The 20,576-nt window shown below is 36.0% G+C and overlaps 1 protein-coding gene and 1 pseudogene across 2 annotated transcripts in view; one reads left to right on the top strand and one right to left on the bottom strand.

Moving 5' to 3' along the window:
- Nucleotides 1–20,576, bottom strand: part of MMS22L (MMS22 like, DNA repair protein) — a 138,749-nt gene that overhangs the window by 82,254 nt on the left and 35,919 nt on the right. For both annotated transcript variants that reach the window (XM_060167611.1, XM_060167610.1), the window contains exons 10-13: nt 14,951–15,013; nt 9,038–9,157; nt 5,136–5,362; nt 2,016–2,519 (exon numbers count right to left, since the gene is read on the bottom strand). In XM_060167611.1, coding sequence (XP_060023594.1) covers nt 2,016–2,519; nt 5,136–5,362; nt 9,038–9,157; nt 14,951–15,013 — 914 coding nt within the window. The remainder of the gene's footprint in view (nt 1–2,015; nt 2,520–5,135; nt 5,363–9,037; nt 9,158–14,950; nt 15,014–20,576) is intronic.
- LOC132530377 (nucleophosmin-like) lies at nt 7,559–8,823 on the top strand (annotated as a pseudogene).

The raw sequence follows: 20,576 nt of genomic DNA, 5'->3' as shown, positions 1-20,576 counted from the left end.
TGGAAAAGGTAGAAAGATATATGGATTCTGCCACTTGGTTCCATGACTGCATCTTCCCAAGATGCCCAAACTCTCACATCATTTTCTACTCCTTTGCCCAGACTGCAGCACTATCACCAGGATGGTTTAGACCAGCTCCCTCCTCTTCCTTCTTGTTTTGTATATTCAGACAAATATAAACAAACAAACCAAAAATGGTACCAGAAATATGGAAATTCCTAATTCTGCCCCAGAAGCACAGGAAATTCCTATTTCTGCCCCAGAAGCACTACTTACCACTTATTTAAAAATTGAACAAACAAAATGAATTTGGCACTTGGAAAAGTATATCATCTGCTAATAAACTCTACTAGACTAAGAAAGAACAAATGTACTTCGTGGAGAAGATCCAGAATCAGTAAAAGCTTCTTCTAATGAAGTTGGCTATTCATTTACTTATCCAGTTATCTAGCCATCCACCTAAAAATTTGATACAGCTTACATTGGGGGATAAGGGGAACGATTATCTGATCAAGAACTAGAGTACATAAATATAAAAACTACACAAAATCTAAAGAGTGAAAACCCGTGGATTAATCTGTATGAACACACAGCCCAACATAAATTAAGAAAATTAGTAATGAATTAGTAATGAATTAGTAATTAGTAATGAATTAGTAATGAATTAGTAATGAAACTCATAATGAATAAATGTCCAAAATTCGGAAATTTCATCAAGTTTACTATCTTTGAAAAACAGATGCCACTTTTGTAATGTGCAGCTAAGAAGAGGGACGCAGTCTCTTTGTTAATTCAGACATGATTTTAAATAAAATCATATTTTTATACCTATCTTTTACACAACTTTTTAGTGACAGTAACTAACTGCACTGAGTGGTAGTATCTAACTTCTCAAGAACAAGTATTTAAAGGTGAAACTGTTATGTAGAAAGGGCCTTATAGGCAATAAATGTCATAATCACTGTTCTTATCCATTATTGTTTGGGTCGGAGGGTATCTGCACATTTGCATAATTTAAGTGGATCTGAGAACAGTAAGTTTTGTATAGATGATTGGTGTTATAAATAGAACAATCCTATCTTGTCTTTAATAAATTTATTTATTTATTTTTGGCTGTGTTGGGGCTTCATTGCTGTGTGTGGGCTTTCTCTAGTTGTGAGTGGGAGCTACTCTTTGTTGTGGTGCGCAGGCTGATTCTCATTACGGCAGCCTCTCTTGTTGCGGAGCTAGGTGTGTGGACTTCAGTAGTTGTGGCACGTGGGCTCAGCAGTTGTGGTGTGCAGGCTCAGTAGTTGTGGTGCACAGGCTTAGTTGCTCCACGGCATGTGGGATCTTCCCAGACCAGGGCTCGAACCCATGTCCCCTGCATTGGCAGGCGGATTCTTAACCACTGTGCCATCAAGGAAGCCCCGAACACTCCTATCTTAATCTTAGAATAAACTATTTCAACTGGAAGTGTTGTACTGGCCAAAAAGCTCGTTTGGGATTTCCTGTAAGATCTTTTGGAAAAACCCAAACAAATTTTTTGGCCAACCAAATATTTCATGCATTTGAGGTTGCAACTCTGCAGCAAAATATTTAAAGAAACTTACTTTTTTTTAATGGTATAATGTGGCCAAAATCTCCTTACGCACACAAAACTGCATATGTTTCAATGAAAGCGACATCAGATTTGAGCTCATGGTCTTGCTTAGAATGTCTGAAATATCTCTCTGGATAATAATGCTCTTCTAGGAGAGGCAGAGAGGAAAGAAGGGGCCAAGAGGCATGGCTCTTGGACTACACCAGAGCTATGCTTGATTTAGTTTAGTTTTATGTGTTTGCAAATAAGCTTTCTTTCAAAGAAGCACTGTTTGAAAATTACTGATTTATGTTACATTGCAGTAAAACTCCTTTAACTCCTCTCTTTACAACTAAATTTCATGAGTATGTCAAAAGGAAAACTTTAATACAGAATCAACACAGGTGATGATATAAAGCAAATCAATAAATCAGAACGTTACTGGAAAACATACCTGATTCTGGCCAGAACAGCTTGTAGAAAGCTCAACACTGTCCTAAGTTCAGATTCTTGACAAGCTCGTAGAAGCATACTAAAGCCATCATTAAGCAGTTTTTCATGGGAAGGATGCAAGCAATGGCTAGTCTCAAACACTTCTTGAACACCATCAATATATATGGAAAGAAGTGACCAGAGAGTCTGTCTTTGTCCCATTTCATCATTCTTAGATACCAAGAACTCCTTTGCTTTCTCCCGGAAAGCACCTGAAAATATCTCAGCCAAAACACTGATGTCCAGGTTTTTCTGGGTGTACATCAAGAGGAAGGCCATCTGACCCTTCCAAATGAGAGGAGATGTTATAAAGGCAGGCTTGAGGAAATTTAGGAGGCCTAAAACATGACTTGCTACATCTTCCACCTCTGCCACACATGCTAACAGTAGAAAAAGGCTGAAAAAGTTTTGCAGACCAACTTCAGTTAGTTCTTCCATTCTTTTTTGATGGAATTTAGAATATATCCTGTAAAACAAAAAGCTGAATTAATAAGATTGTTTCATTCACAAAAATGCATCTTTCAAAATAACATTTCACTCAATACTCATGACAGTCTCATTACTTTAAATTGTTATCTATTTCTACATTATGGTGCTATTGTGTCACTTTTCCTGCTTAGAAAACAACCTCACAGAACACCACTGCCCCCACTTACCTTCACATTTCTCAAGGATGCAGCAAGCATCTATAAGTGAATCAAAGGATTCAGTGGCTTTCCCCAAAGGACAGTAAAAATGTTCTTTTCATATAGTACATGGCTTTTCCTTTTATTTTAGTCCCCCCATTACCTTTCTTTTTAAATTCTTATTGACAAATAAAAAAGAGTACATAATCCTTTTAAGTATAACTTGTTGCACTTTATAGAAATCTTAACAGGGCAATTTTATGTAACAATTTTCCTTAAACCCTTTCTCCATCTACCCTTCACAAAGACTTGGCTCTTGCTGTACTTATATGTTAAGACATAATTTAAAGCTCCGGAAAAATTATTTTTACCTACTTACAAAGAAAAATTGTTAGTGCTCAAATATCCAAGACTAGCCATTTAAAAAGCTGCTGTCAGTACTATTTAATACAATTTAAAAGTTGATGTACTTTTCTTTCATCAATTAAGGGATTAGAATTGAAAACCATTTTGAATCTTACTTATGGATTGTTAAATTTCTTTGTAACTTCTATAATTGGTTTATTCAAGATAGAAATGATTAATGCTTATGAGAGGTTAAATGTTTATCTATAAACAATGAAGCTGATAAGCTCTTGAAAGTAAAGATCTGCTTAATTATCTTTATATCCTCCATCTTGCCCATGATAGCGCTTGGTAGAGAGACTTGTTACTGAATTCCAATTTCTTTTGGCAATAAAGTTCTGAGTATTATGTCTTCCATAAAATGATTTAAGATTCAAAAACAAACTGGCAAACAGAACAAAATAAAAAAACTATTGTTTGAGCTACCTAATTACTTGGAGGTTTAACAAAGACACTACCATTAAAAATATATATATATTCTAAATAAAAAATCCAAACTGTATCACCATAACCTTGTAAGAATTATTCATTGTGTGAATCAAACAGGAATTTCATGTAGTGATTCTTGAGAAGTCTCTACCTAAATTAAAAAGTATTCTGCTGTGAGAGCTTCCACCACATAAGCTGAGCAAGTGGTAGAGGGCAGTCTACTGCACAGAGGGCTAGAAAAGGGGCTAATAGGCAAAAGAAGTAGAACAAGGTTAGACAATTAAGAATATGGAGGTTCCTTAAAAAACTACAAATAGAACTACCATATGACCCAGCAATTCCACTACTGGGCATATACCCTGAGAAAACCATACTTCAAAAAGAGTCATGTACCAAAATGTTCATTGCAACTCTATTTACAATAGCCTGGAGATGGAAACAACCTAAGTGTCCATCATCGGATGAATGGATAAAGAAGATGTGGCACATATATACAATGGAATATTACTCAGCCATAAAAAGAAGCGAAATTGATCTATTTGTAATGAGGTGGATAGACCTAGAGTCTGTCATACAGAGTGAAGTAAGTCAGAAAGAGAGAGACAAATACCGTATGCTAACACAAATATATGGAATTTAAGAAAAAAAAATGTCAAGAAGAACCTAGGGGTAAGACAGGAATAAAGACACAGACCTACTAGAGAATGCACTTGAGGATATGGGGAGGGGGAAGGGTAAGCTGTGACAAAGCGAGAGAGAGGCATGGACATATATACACTACCAAACGTAAGGTAGATAGCTAGTGGGAAGCAGCTGCATAGCACAGGGAGATCAGCTCGGTGCTTTGTGACCGCCTGGAGGAGTGGGATGGGGAGGGTGGGAGGGAGGGAGATGCAAGAGGGAAGAGATATGGGAACATATGTGTATGTATAACTGAGTCACTTTGTTATGAAGCAGAAACTAACACACCATTGTAAAGCAATTATACTCCAATAAAGATGTTAAAAAAATCACACCCATTTAACAAGCAAAACTTTCAAAAAAGAATAGACAAATGTGATCAAAAGTTTATTTTACCAAACCAGAAATGAAAATGGCATACTCCTCAAATGAGAACATCAGAGTTATTTGGTTCTATTATATTCTGGTTAGTTTTCATGCAAGAAAGCAGGGCTTGTGGGACTGGTGGGCTCCAAGAACACAAAGTTTTATAGACTGAATCTACCACCTGCCAATGTATGATTTGGAAATGTTTCTTATTTCTATAATTTTTAATAAAATACATGCAAAGAATTACATAAAACATTACAATTAATTTTGACAAGAAAAATAACAGTTCTCTTATATCCCTGCATTTAATATATGGAATTTCAAACTTTAGGACTGATGAGATAAATAAGAAGCTAAAATCCTCCCCAAGTTATGTATACTAGGTTTGTTCCTTACTGTAACAAATTGGCAAGATCAAAATGCTCCATAATTTGCTGTCCTACATTAACGAATACATTTAAAATGTAAACCATAAAGACAAACAAGCACAAGTTAACTTAAAAAATACAAACAGTAAAACTTCTCCAAAGATATAAGTGAACATTCATGACAGAGAAAGATATGGCACATACCTTCCTTTGACTTGTTTCCAAGGATGAGGGCCATTGTTCTTCATTGCTTTCTTAACAACTTTTGCCAAAATGCAAAGGAAAAAAGTGTAACTACTGCTGGATTTATACAGGTCATGATCTTGTTTATCACAACAGCAGGTCTTCACCATTTCTAGCATAGACAAGGGTGACTTAATGACATATGTAAGGCCTTTCAAAGGAAGCCTAGAAATACTGAAAGAACTATTCTAAAAGCAAAAGACAGAAAACAAGTATTAAGTCTCTGAATAAATAAAAATGGAAAGCTGTAAATCCCAATTAGCTCACTAGAAGTTTGACTCTTCTTAATCATAAAAATTACACAGCCATTACCGCATATTCCCCTAAAATAAAAATTCCATTCAAGCACAGAACACCAAGGGGTATTCAAATTCCTGGATTATCCTCAAAATGCCTTTTTAACCGTTAGTTTTTTCAACTTTGGATAGCAACAAGATCCATACATTGCATTTGGTTGACATGCCTCTTAAATCTCTTTTATTCTATAAATTTCCCAATGTTTTTGTCACAACATTTATCAGGTAATTTATTGTGTGGTATTTCCTAGATTCTGGATTTAGCTGCTTGTATCTTCCTAGACTCATTAATATATTCTTGCATCCTCTATCTTTTCTGTAAAGTGGTAGCTGTACCTAGCAGACTGGTCAGATTCAGGTCAAGTTTTCTGGTGAGAATCTTTCATTGGTAGTACTGAGTACTTCCTATTTCAGTTAGCAAAGAGGCACATACGTTCTCACCGTCTTGCTTTTTGTGATGTTGAGACTGACCATGCTGTCAGCCTGATCTATCCATTTTAGTGATCCCTGCAGTTTGAGCAGCCGTGGATGATCATCATCCAGATGGCTTATTTCATCGGAGGTATGGAACAGAGATTTTTTTTTTTTTTTGCGGTACGCGGGCCTCTCACTGCCGTGGCCTCTCCTGTTGCGGAGCACAGGCTCCGGACGCACAGGCTCAGCGGCCATGGCTCACAGGCCCAGCTGCTCCGCAGCATGTGGGATCTTCCCAGACTGGGGCATGAACCCGTGTCCCCTGCATCGGCAGGCGGACTCTCAACCACTGCGCCACCAGGGAAGCCCTGGAACAGAGATTTTTTATCATTCCTTCTAAACTACCCCATCAGAAATCTGGTACTCTAAAATATAGTTTATATTTTCATTTATTTACAGTTTCCAGAATAACAACTTTTCTAAAAGTACCATAAACTCAAGGATTTAAACTTCCCTATGCCTAAATTTACCCAGTGTTGGGCAATGGGAGCTCCTTAAAGTTGGCTCCTGTGCCCTTCTGACATGACTCCAGCTTACTTTGATACCTTCCTTGCTTTCAGGTATGACATGATACTCTAGACTCATCTTGTATACATTCTGCCTGAGAATCAGAATTGGTCATTTCTCCCACCAGCCTGACAATGTGCTTCAGAGAATGGTATTTTTCCCATTTTTAATATGCTCAATATGTACAAACCCAAACTTGTAATTTACTTGTAAATCCTCCATATCTATTTTCCTCCTTGACTGAGGGGTTCACTTTGTATTTACCCTGAGAACCAAATGTTCCAAATCTTCTCTTCTCTCCACAAACAAGTAACTCAGTCTTTTAAATGTACCTTTAAAATTTTATCTTCCAAGTTTGTCCTCTCCTTTTAAAATCCACTATCCCTATTTTAGTTCTCACTCACTGCATTATTTGCTTCTACTACTACACTGGACTACTAACTCATCTGTACCCAATTCCTTTATACTACTTTCAGAAAAAACTTTCTCAAACACATACCTAATGTGTCACATCCTTGCTTTCCAATGTCTCCTGAATAAATCATAACTCAACAATTATCTTTAACCCTTCATAATCCAGCCCCAGACTAACTTCTCTACCTTCCTTATCTCCCGTATCTCTCCATAATCACCTCAGACCCATCATTCAGAACTATTTAACACAGTAGGAATAAATCATGTTTTTCATGTCTCTTTACATTTGTCTACACTATTCCTTTTGCTTGCATACTCATTTTCTTATGTACTTGGAAAATTCTACTCATTTCCCAGGTCAACTTAAAAAATTATGACTTCATAAAGTCTTCCACAAGTCTGTAAACTGGATCAGATACTCCTTCCTTTAGCCTTCCACAGTATTATAACTTCTTTTCCTACAATATTTGTGCTTCTGCCCACTAGCCTATAAGCTACTCAAATGCCAAGACTAGTTCTTATTCAAGATAGCACTAACTGTTCAATGTGTTGCAAGCAATCAATAGTTGTTAGAAAACACTTATAAAAGAAGATTTTTAAAAAATATCTTTCTGGCACAATCTGGGCTACTTTGCTTAATCTCACTCTTAAGAGAAAAGGGGTCCTGGTCTGATTCCGTCCTGCGCAACTGTTCCTTGGAACAGTAGTCTTTTATCTCCGTCCACTTTCTCTCCCACCGAAGTGCGTGCCACCAACCCATGGAAGATTCGATGGACATGGACATGAGGCTCCTGAGGCCCCAGAACTATCTTTTCGGTTGTGAACTAAAGGCCGACAAAGATTATCACTTTAAGGTGGATAATGATGAAAATGAGCACCAGTTATCTTTAAGAACGGTCAGTTTAGGGGCTGGCGCAAAGGATGAATTGCACATTGTCGAAGCAGAGGCGATGAATTATGAAGGCAGTCCAGTTAAAGTAACACTGGCAACTTTGAAAATGTCTGTGCAGCCAACGGTTTCCCTTGGGGGCTTTGAAATAACACCACCTGTGGTCTTACGGTTGAAGTGTGGTTCAGGGCCTGTGCATATTAGTGGACAGCACTTAATAGCTGTGGAGGAAGATGCAGAGTCAGAAGATGAAGAGGAGGAGGATGTGACACTCCTAAGTATATCTGGAAAGCGTTCTGCCCCTGGAAGTGGTAGCAAGTTTCCATGGAAAAAAGTAAAACTTGCTGCTGATGAAGATGAAGATGATGATGACGACGATGATGATGATGATGACAACGACGATGATGATGACTATGATGATGAGGAAGCTGAAGAAAAAGCTCCAGTAAAGAAATCTGTACGAGATACTCCAGGCAAAAATGCACAAAAATCAAACCAGAATGGAAAAGACTCAAAACCATCAATACCAAGATCAAAAAGTCAAGAATCCTTCAAAAAACAGGAAAAAAAACTCCTAAAACACCGAAAGGACCTAGCTCTGTAGAAGACATTAAAGCAAAAATGCAAGCAAGTATAGAAAAAGGTGGTTCCCTTCCCAAAGTGGAAGCCAAATTCATCAATTATGTGAAGAATTGTTTCCAGATGACTGATCAGGAGGCTATTCAAGATCTCTGGCAGTGGAGGAAGTCTCTTTAAGAAAATAGTTTAAACAGTTTGTTAAAATCTTCCGTCTTATTTCATTTCTGTAACAGTTGATATCTGGCTGTCCTTTTTATAATGCAGAGTGAGAACTTCCCCTACCGTGTCTGATAAATGTTGTCCAGGTTCCATTGCCAAGAATGTGTTGTCCAAAATGCCTGTTTAGTTTTTAAAGATGGAACTCCACCCTTTGCTTGGCTTTAAGTATGTATGGAATGTTATGATAGGACATAGTAGTAGTGGTGGTCAGACAAATGGAAATGGTGGGGAGACAAAAATATACATGTGAAATAAACTCAGTATTTTAATACAAAAAAGAGAAAAGGGACCTTACATGCTCCATTCCCTTATGCCAATGCTCTTTAGACAATGTGAAACATAAGTGTTTTTGAGCTAATCTTCTTTGAAAAATTAGTTTTAAGAAAAATCCATAATTATATATAATTAAGCCATGAAAATATTCCTCATATATCATGTACAAATTCTTCAAATTCCTGAAACAAATTCATACTCTATTTACTCACCAGGTTCTTACTGTAATATTCCCACAGAATGGTGACAACTGCAATGTTTGGCTCCCAGAAATCACAAAGGGTCAAACAACAGTGAAGATACATTCGTAACTGCTCTTCTAGTATACCATCCTAAAAAATAAACTGAAATTGTGAGGAGCTAAATGCGCTCTGGCAACACACATTATCAGTTGATATTGCACTGAATAACCTGCTCCTAAAAAGAATATAAATATATATCACCACGTAATACCCATTCTCATCTTCAGACCAGAAGGTCTAAATCAGCATAAGGTATACTTCTAAAACTTTGCTTTAGAGATCATTAGTATATTCAGATAACTGAAATTACATAACTCACTTTGACTTTTTACTCAGTTATTTAACAATTACAATAGGTATTTAATAACTGAATGGTGTAGAACCCAGAGACTGAAAAAGAAACCCAAACCAGAATGAAATAGCATAAATGATCGAATAATTAAGATGTACACAAATCCAGAGGACTTGCTCATACTTAAGTATCAATATGAGGTCAAATTCTTTATGGGAATATAAGCGTTGTTCTTCTAAAAACCAGAGGATTGGCAGAGTACATAAATTTTAACCTTTTAGGAAGTGGCAACAGGAGAGAGTAGAAAAGAAGTGACACTTTAATCTTCTATGATGAAACAACCGTGCATGTTTGTTAAAAAGTGACACATCACTGAATTCCAATCATTCAGCAATCATTTATTCAAAGCTTACTATATACCAGACACTATTCTAAGGTACTAGGCATAAAGCAATGAATAAGTCAGACATGGTACATGCACTAATAGAAGTTACACTTTGGTGGAGAATGGAAAAAGAGGACACTGAAACAAACAAGATAAATGTAAACAATTACAATCACCATGAAAAACAGAAAAAGCAGAGTAATGTGGTAGGGTAGCTGGTAGAGGATGTGGGTCATTATTTTACCAGGAATTAAGAATGGAAAGACCTTTCTGAGGGCTGGCATTTGGGCTAAATGACTGAATGAAAAACAGCCAACCACATAAAGAACTGAAAGTAAAGCATTCATCACAGAGAAAACACATGGAAAGTTCCTGAATTAGCAGTAAGCTTGATATTATAGGATTAAGTCAGAGATAGTCAGGAATCATACCTCATTTGAGGCTTTATAGTTTATAGTCAGAATTATGGTTTTTATTTTAATTATGTTGGGAAGCCTCTACAAGATTGTAAGCACAGGGGTGACATGAAATGATTGTTTAAAAAATAGTACATTGGATCATGCATCGAGAATGAATACAGTAGTTAAGAGCAGTTAGAAGGTAAACAGTGACACTTCCAATGTAATAGAAAATCAGACAGAGGTCAAGTACAAAGTAGAAATGCTGGGAAATTTGAAGGTGCTTGAGATATAGTATGCTTTAAATAAATAACTGTTGAATGACTGGGATTCAGTGTTGTATCACTTTTCAACAAACATGTATGGTTATTCCATCACAGAAGATGAGATTAAAATGTCTACTTTTTTCTACTTCCTTCTCCTCCTGTCAAAATGTTAGGAGGTGACTCTGTGAAACTGTAAGACTAAGATAAGTGGACAACTTTAGAGATATGTTTGGAAACAGAGACAATAGGATTTGTTGATGAGTTACATTAAGGTATGAAGGAAAGACAGCAATTAAGGAGAACTCTCATTTGGCTTAAGAAAATGGGTTGATGGAACCACTTCCTAAGATGGCAAAGACTAGGGGAGGAACACATGAGACAGTGCACAGGGCAACCAAGTGGAAATATTAAGTAGACAACTGACATATGGGTCTATAGCTCAAGGGAAAAGTAAGAGCTATTGATATAAATTTGGATGTTACTTTCATATTGATGGCTTTTAGAGCTAAGAGACTAGATAAGATCAACATAGGAAAGACGATGGAAAAGAGAAAAGGATCCAGAACTGAGAGCCCTTTGCTATTCCAAAATTTAGGTAGGAAGCAAAAGGAGGAGTCTATAAGCAAAACCCAATGGTCAATGAAGTAGGAAGGAAACCAGGCATCATGGAAACCAAGAGAAATATTTCAGAAAGGGAAGGGGGTCAACAGGGTTGAATGCTACTGAGTGGTTAAAATGAGAACAAAGAACTCTTAGATTTGACAATGTGGAAGTTATTGATGCCTTTGACAACAGTAGTTTCAGGTATGGCAGACACAGATGCTTAACTATGGCAGGTTGAGGAGATAATAGAAGGTGAGGAAGTAGTGATACTTAAGTGAAGATATATAAAGTCCTTGAACAGGTGAGAAGAGAAAGGATCCAGTACACAGGGAAAGGAATTAGCCTTTGAGGGAAACAGTGACACTTCCAATATAACAGAAAAGCAGATTGAGAGGTTGTGTACAAAGCAGGCACATTGGGAGATTAGAAGGTTTAAACATAAAGGAGTTCTCAACTGACTGGTCCTATTTTCTCAATGATTTATGAGGCAAAATGCTTAGCTAAGGTGACTGGGGCACAGCATGTGTTGAACTGTGTGTTAAAAAAGAAATTCTGAAATAAGTTGTTTTGGAGAGTAGAAAAGTAAACATTCTAGAGCCGAGTGCCACTTGAAAAGATTTATGATCAAGAATTTAAAGTCAGACCAGTCAGCAAGAATGAGTGTATGAGTTTTTTCCACCAACATTCAGCTGAGGTGGGGGCGTGGCAGAGGGGTAAGAGAAGGGTATTAGGTTTTGCCAAGTTTAAAATAGGTAAGGGCTATGGAATTAAAGGCGTTTGTGATGGAGTGATTATAATAAGGGGTTGTATAATCTACATTGTTCAAGGAGGAAAGTTTGGACATGGATGAACACAGAAAAATGAAAAGATCAATGATGATGGACAGAATGAAAATGAAAAGTGAAAAAATGTAGAGCATAACTAATGGGAGGCAGTGGGTAAGGTAAATAAAAGAAAATCTGATTAGAAGTAAGGATATGAAGAAACTTAGAGGACAGGTGGATTATACACAATGATGTTGGGGTCACTAATAAAAGTAGTATACAGGTATAGAAGAGAAGAGTGATCTTGCTGCCAAATATTTCAGTGAATGAGAGTGAACCAAACATGACCAGATTTTTTTGAGAAGGCTTTTAACTCTTTTAGTTATTAATCTGTTAGAATACACCAAAGCTTCAAGTCCTTTAGGAAATTTTTAGGCTCAGCGGCCATGGCTCATGGGCCCAGCTGCTCCACAGTATGTGGGATCTTCCCGGACAGAGGCACGAACCCGTGTCCCCTTGCATCGGCAGGTGGACTCTCAACCACTGCACCACCAGGGAAACCCTCTTAGTCCTTTTTTAAAAGAATGCCTTCCTATCTTTATTTCAAAAGATTAAATGCAGGCATATTAAATTCGGGTATATTCCATATATCAAATTCTTTTATAGAACTAAAAATGAAAACATTTACTCTTTTAGCTTATTCTATACAAATGGCAATATAACAACTGTGGGTTCATTTTTTCTTTTTATGTATAACTGACTTGCCTATCAGAAATCACCAGGAGAATAAAATTTATTTGCAAGCTAAACAGTTAACTGTCAGTCTAACTGATGGGATTTTTTTAGGACTGGATAAAGAGAGTTAGACTTCAATATCTCGGGCAAGATCCTTCTGTCCAAGAAACACAAACATTTTGGATTAGTAATTAGAAGATTATTGTTCCACATTATTCAGAGCTAATCACATTCTGAGTGGTTTTTAGCCTTGGACTCTCCAAATTCTTTGACAAATGAAAAAAATTTTTTTTTAAATATTAGGCTTGCTTAGGATTTCTTCTTATACCCTTCTATGACCTTTGTTAGAAAACTGTTCTGTGATCTCATCAAATAATGAGGCTTTAAAAAGTAGGTAGCATAAAACTAAAAATCTCCCTTTTCATAAAAAAAAAATAATGCTATTATAAATGTAGAACAAATGTTTACTGTTAGCATTCACAAATATTAAATAGGATTACCTCTAAAAAATGTTTTTTAAAGCAAATACTTAACTATTCAGTTTAAGTAAAATTAAACAATATATGCTCTCTTTACTAACAAAGCTCAATGTCTGTTTCTGGAAATCCTCTCTGGCTAGAAAAAGATTTAGAACATTATTTGCTTAATTAAGACTACAGTGGAGTGCCCACCAATATTATGTGAAGACTACTCTATATGTGAAACATATATATTTTTTAAATATTGTAAATGGACTCTTTCTTTCATTGTTGGAAATCAAGTCACAGCACGAGCATGGTCAGATTTTAATTTACCTCAGTGGGGGAAAACAGATATAATCAAACTGATAGCTCTATCCAAACATATTATTTATTCTTTATGACCACCTACTGCACCCACAAAATTGGTTTCAGGAACTCCAGCAAGTAGTCCTATACTACTTATAAAATCTAATTTGATACAATCAAGGCATGACAAAATTGAGGTTACTAGAGAGAATGGACTGTTTTTTTCTACATATTATAATGACCTCTTCTCTTACAGGAAAGATATTACTTTGACTTTATGCTAGACTTAAATTCACAGGGAAAGTTTCTTAGATTAGCTGTACTATCCTTGCTTCTCTGGTGACTGACTCGCCCCAGTTTTCTCAGGCCTTGTCTGGTTTTAGCACTGAAAGTCCCACATTTTGAGATACTCCAAGCCAGGTAAATCCAGATGGTCATCCTACCTACTTACAAGAATTAGTGATTTATCTTCAAAACAGCTTTAGGTGATACCATTAAAATACTGGATTAATAGCTGATGTAAATAATGGTGACCACTTTTTTAGTGATTCTGTACATTCTAGAAGTAAAAAAATACATGTCTGAAACTTTTTGAGTTACTAAATCAGTATGTACTCAAAAAGAACATAGGAGAAAGCCAATGAAAATGATACAGAAAAAAGAAAATAAAAAAAATTTAGTGTTTGGGATAATAGCTCTTTTGTTCCTGATGCAACTTACATATTCAGAGTTCTTTGGCATTCTAACCTAGAATTCTTAGTTCATAATTAGAAGATTCATACTATAACTAAATATACTTATATTTTCACCTAAAAAAATTAAGAGTTAATATAGATAACAGGGAAAATATTTAAGATATTAAAATGATTTTCAAAGATATGGCTATAAAATAAATGTGTGTAGCAATCTTGTACTACCATATTTCTTTTTTATTCCTCTTCAAGTTTTTAACAATCTTCATTTCGTAACAGAAAAGGAGTCTATTTCCCAAATTAAAAAAATATTCTTTACTAAAATTTCCCCTTAAAATCTTAGCATAAGTAACTTATGCTACAAAACTTTACAGAACTATAATACAATATGTTTAAAGATGTGATGAAGAGCACATTTAAAACTAAAAGGAGGTCAAATCTGACCTCTGGGCCATGAAACACTACATTAACCGTTCTGCAGAAAGAAAAATGATAAGGTGTGAAATAAGGACTCAGAAACTAGGACCTTATCAGTTAGAGTATGAGTCAAGCCTGTAAGACAAATTGCTCAGCAAGGCAAGTCACCTTCCTGCTGTGATGAGGATATAGCTGAATTTCCAATGCTACTGACTATCTCCCTCATCATGTCTACTAGACTTGATATCATGCAGTCAAGGAATGGCTTATAGTTCTGAAGCATCTGCTACTTATTTTGAATACATTTTTCAAAGTCACCAACCAGGTGACTATTATCTTTGTCCTTTAACTGGCAAGTCAGTGTTAAAATAAAAATCTTCAAAATAAAAACTATTGTACAAGGACCCTGCATTAACAAAGAATGATGATTCTATCTCAGACTTTTTATAAGTAAACTAAGTTTGTTATTTAAATCATTTTAACAGTTTGCTTGGTTATTATAAGTAAAATCTGTAACATAAAAATTTAGCAAAGCCCACAAACTGTCTCACTTTAAATGTGTACCTGAACATTGATGGACTTTTTCAGCAGTTCTTCTACAAAGTTCCAGTTTGATTCCATTTGTCTCTAGAAAGGGAGAAAATATTGCATTAAAATTACTGCTCTTAATTATTATTAAAATTATAAAGTAGCAAGTTAAGTGTGAAGTACATTTTCTACTATCATCAGGTATCATTACAATTTCTTGACTGTCTAAAATTACTTTGGCAAAGAGTTAGTTTACAGACTTGGGAGAAAAAAATTTACAACTATTCCAATCCCATATAAACCTTATCAGGAGTGATTTTATCAAACAGTGGTACTTCTATAAAATTATAAATGTTTTAACAAATAATAAATTTTTGCTGTCAGATACAATCTAACAGGGGAAAAAAAAACCTTTAAGTATATTTTGGATGTTTTTACACCAGCGACTGTCCTTCTTTATTCTGTACTTTACTCAGCAGAGATTTTTACCTTTGTTTTATGCATAACAGCTTCAAGATGGTCTACTCTAGTAAACAAGTAACTAAAAATTTTATATAGAAAATTAAAAAAAAACTTCTACACACTGCTACCTCATTTAGCCAATGGTCACTTATCTGGCAAGCTCAACTATCCTGAAGACTCTCTATAATAAAGAAGAAAGCCAAAAAAGACTTTCACAAAGCCAACATATTTCACAAAGGCTAGGCACTGAGAACAATTCTACTTTTCCAAAGGGAAAGCCTGGAGGAACTTTTCACAGGATACCTAGTTCATTTGATACTCAGTTCTTAAAGGTTTGGATATGTGGATATCGGTCAAAACGAGAAGCAAAGAAAGAACCTCCAAGAAGCAGCAAGTAACAACTAGTTTCTGACAAGATAAGAATAAAAGGTGCAGAAGTTACCATAAGATTTCAGAAAACTAAGACACAGGCCTTAAAGAATAAAGGCAAAGAGCCTCATCTACACTTCTATCCGTGTTATAACAACTATGTTGTTCGTTGAACTCCAGTGACCAATACAAAGTTAAAGCATGTTCAATATTCTTGATTTTAAATGGCTGGATAATGTTCATGTAAGATGCTAACTACATAAAATCACTAAATAAATATTACCTTAATAAAAGTGCCTAGTGACTGTGGTAGCCAGCCTCTAAGACAGCACCCAGTATCCCCCTGTCTCCTAGTATTCATACCCTTATTTAATCCCCTCCCACACTGTACCAGACTTGGTCTGTTACCAACAGAATACCAATACTAGTAGGACTGATAGTATGTCACTTCCAAGATTAGAAGTCACTGAAGCGTCCATCTTAATGACAATCTCTCTCGTTGACTCCTGGGAAAAGCTATGCTATGAACAGGATCGAAGAAGCCCACATGATGAGTGACTGAAGCCTCCTGCCAAGGTGAGCGAGACTAGAAGTGATTCCTCCAGCCCCAGTCAGGTCTTCAGAGACTGAGGACCCAGGTGACAGCTTGACTATAACCTCATGAGATCCTGAGCCAGGAGCCCCCAGGCTCCTACTGGATGCCAGACCCTCAGGAACTGTGTGAGAAAATGTTTGTTTTAAGCTGCCAAATTTTGTTACTCATCAATAGATAACTAGTATGATGATACAGTTATTTTTAGAAAGGAATTATTGGTTTTTTGAAATACATTTATGTAAATAAAGTGAATGCAAAATATTTATAAGGAAAAAATATGTAGTAAAGAATATGGCCTTGCCCAAAGAGGTCTGGACTTTATCCTTGGTTTCTGGGAGGTAATCTCCGCGGCCCTTCGAATGTTTCGCCTGATAGGAGTATCTTTGTTTGCCCCTGGGCCTAGGGTCATAACTATTGTCTAACAATGTAACAGAGGGTGGAGGGTGGCCACACCCACACAGTCTTAGGGTAGGGCTAATTATACCTGAAAATCAACAATGTAACTTAGGCTGGGGGCTTTGGGTCCTGTATTATTTGACCTGAAGACTGAGCTCAACCATCATGTGGATGCAATCCATTATGCCTAGGTAATGGAGCTCCAATAAAAACTCTGACCACTGCAGTTCAGGCAAGCTTCCCCGGTTAGAAATACTCCCTGCATACTGTCACACACTGATGCCAGGTGACAAAGGTGTCTCAACTCTATGCGGAGAGGACAACAGAAGCTCCACATTTGCTACTTTTCCTGGACTCTGCACTATGTACTCTTCCCTTTGCTAATTTTAATCTATATCCTTTCCCCATAATAAACCATAACTGTGAGTATAAAAGCTTTCAGGGAGTTCTGTGAGTCCACATAAATTACATGGCTCTGGGAATCCCCGAGCTTGTAATTAGCATCAGAAATGAGGTAGCCTTGAGGACTGTGCTCTAAAACTCTCTCAAAAAGGAGACCATTTTGTTCTAGCAATACTATGTGTACATTGTGTTGGGGTCTTTACATTATTACTTCCTAAATCGTACCCAACTCATAGATAACACAATTAAGTCTCAGAAATGTCATGTACACAGAAGTCAGAGCATGAATTCAAATCCAAGTAGGTTTGGCTCCAAAGCCAGTGTTCCTTCCATTATACCATGCTATCAATAAATGAGTTTCTTTTTCTAACAAATTTTCCCTCAGCTTCCAGCAATCCACTTTTATATCATTCTTTATTAAGATAACATCACCACTAGTCCTAAATAATCACAAGCATGACAGGGTTGATGTATTTAGTTTTATAATTTGATAGGGCTAATGAGTATATTTTGGTTATTCTAGCAATTTGAATCACACAAATCAGAGAGAAGTAGTATGATTCTCAGCCAGAGAATTTCAACTCTATTTAATAGTACTGTGGTTATAATCTAAAACAAAAATAAACCACAATTCAGAGGAAAGAATGGCAACCATATCATGCCCAAATCAAGTCTAAGTGGGAAAATATGTATAAAAGGGTAACATATTTTTCTTCCACAGGGAAACTTAACTTTGAGCAGCTATTTTTTTTTTTTTCTGTATACTAAGTTGTAGTATAGAAAGGAGGTAACAGTCATCAATTTGGGGCTATGTTTTATATTTCTTATCCCACTATTAAAATGAAGACACTCACTTAAGCTTCAGCACAGGTGGTATTTCCACCGGAAATATAAAATAGACACCCCACTCTCCACTTACAGCCGACTAGGTAACCTGGAGCAACTCTCATTTTAAGGTTGTATTTCACACCTTTTATCTAGTCACCATTTCAGATATTTCAAAGAAATGCATCAGCTAGCCTCACTGACTGCACTATGTTCTGGGCAGGGAAAGCACTGTTAAAATGATCCCTGCAATGTCCCAAAGTAATTTTTCTCTTTAAACTATATTTGCTTTTAAAATAGATGTCTGGGATTGTAAGAGGCTAACACACTCTCATCAGGAACAAACAAGGATGGCCACTCTCACTACTTTTATTCAACATAGTTTTGGAAGTCCTAGCCACAGCAATCAGAAAAGAAAAATAAATAAAGGGAGTCCAAATTGGAAAAGAAGAAGTAAAACTGGCACTGTTTGCAGATGACATGATACTATACATAAAAAATCCTAAAGACGTTGCCACAAAACTACTAGAGCTCATCAATGAATCTGGTAAAGTTGCAAGATATTAATATACAGAAATCTGTTGCATTTGTACACACTAACAATGAAAAATCATAAAGAGAAATTAAGGGAACAACCCCACTTACCATTGTATCAAAAGAAATAAAATAATTAGGAATAAACCCACCTAAGGGGGCAAAAGACCTGTACTCCAAAAACTATAAGATGTTGATAGAAGAAACTGAAGATGACAGAAACAGATGGAAAGATATATGGTGTTTTTGGATTGGAAGAAATCAATAGTTAAAACGACCATACTACCCAAAGCAATCTACAGATTCAGTGCAATCCTTATCAAATTACCAATAGCATTTTTCACAGAACTGGAACAAAAAGTTTTTTAATTTGTATGGAAACACAAAAGACCCTGAATAGCCAAAACAATCTTGAGATAGAAGAATGGAGCCAGAGGAATCATGCTCCCTAACTTTAGACTATATTACATAGCTACAGTAATCAGAACAGTATGGTACTGGCACAGAAACAGACACATAGTTCAGTGGAACAGGATAGACGGCCCAGAAATAAACCCACACACTTATGGTCAATTAATCTATGACAAAGGAAGCCAGAATATACAATGAAGAAAAGACAGTCTCTTCAACAAGTGGTGCTGGGAAAACTGGGCAGCTACATGTAAAAGAATGAAACTAGAACATTCTCTAACACCATATACAAAAATAAACTCAAAATGGATTAAAGACCTAAATGTAAGACCAGACACTACGAAACTCCTAGAGGAAAACATAGGAGGAACACTCTTTGACATAAATCACAGCAATATTTTTTTGGATCCGTCTCCTAGAGTAATGGAAACGAAAGCAAAAATAAACAAATGGAACCTAATTAAACTTAAAAGCTTTTGCACAGCAAAGGAAACCATAAACAAAATGAAGACAACCTACAGAATAGGAGAAAATATTTGCAAATGATGCTATAAAAAAGGGATTAATTTCCAAAATATACCAACAACTCAATATCAAAAAACCAAACAACCCAATCAAAAATTGGGCAGACGACCTATGTAGGCATTTCTTCAAAGAAGACATACAGATGGCCATCAGACACATGAAAAGATGTTCAACATCACTAATTATTAGAGAAATACAAACCAAAACTATAATGAGGTATCACCTCACAACAGTCAGAATTGCCATCATCAAAAAGTCTACAAATAATAAACACTGGAGAGGGTATGCAGAAAAGAGAACCCTCCTACACTCTTGGTGGGAATGTAAATTGGTGCAGCCACTATGGAGAACAGTATGGAGGATCCTTAAAAAACTAAAAATAGAACTACCATATGATCCAGCAATCCCACTCCAGATACATGCACCCCAATGCTCAGTGCAGCAGTACCTACAATAGCCAAGACATGGAAGCAACCTAAATGTCCATCAACAGATGAATGGATAAAGATGTGCTGTGTGTGTATGTGTATATATATGTATACATATATATACACATACACACACACAATGGAATTTTTACTCAGCCATAAAAAAAAGAATGAAATAATGCCATTTCCAGCAATACGGATGGACCTATAAGTCAGAGAAAGACAAATATTATATGATATCACTTATATGTGGAATCTTAAAAAAAAAATACAATGAACTTATTTACAAAACAGAAATAGACTGTATACAGACACAGAAAACGAACTTATGGTTACCAAAGGGGAAAGAGGGGGAGATTATAAATTGGGACTGTGGGATTAATGGATACACACTACTATACATAAAATAGATAAACAAGGACCTACTGTATAGCACAGGGAACTATATTCAATATCTTGTAATAACCTATAATGGAAAAGAATGTGAAAAAGAATATATATAACTGAATCACTTTGCTATACCCTTGAAACACTGTATATTTCAATTAAAAAAATAAATAGAAACAAAATAGATGACTGGGATTGTAAGAGTTTAACACACTCTTATCTAGGTTGGGAGAAAAGCATTAAACAGAAATATATAAAAATCTAAAGTCTCTAGTATGAGAAGTGAGATACCAAATTTTCCTTAAAGGCCTGTGTTAAGGAATTGGCA

Source organism: Lagenorhynchus albirostris, chromosome 12 (genome assembly GCF_949774975.1).
Source record: "Lagenorhynchus albirostris chromosome 12, mLagAlb1.1, whole genome shotgun sequence".
NCBI classification, from domain to species: domain Eukaryota; kingdom Metazoa; phylum Chordata; class Mammalia; order Artiodactyla; family Delphinidae; genus Lagenorhynchus; species Lagenorhynchus albirostris.
Note: the sequence above shows the minus strand (reverse complement) of the source record. Positions and strands in the feature narration are given on the sequence as shown.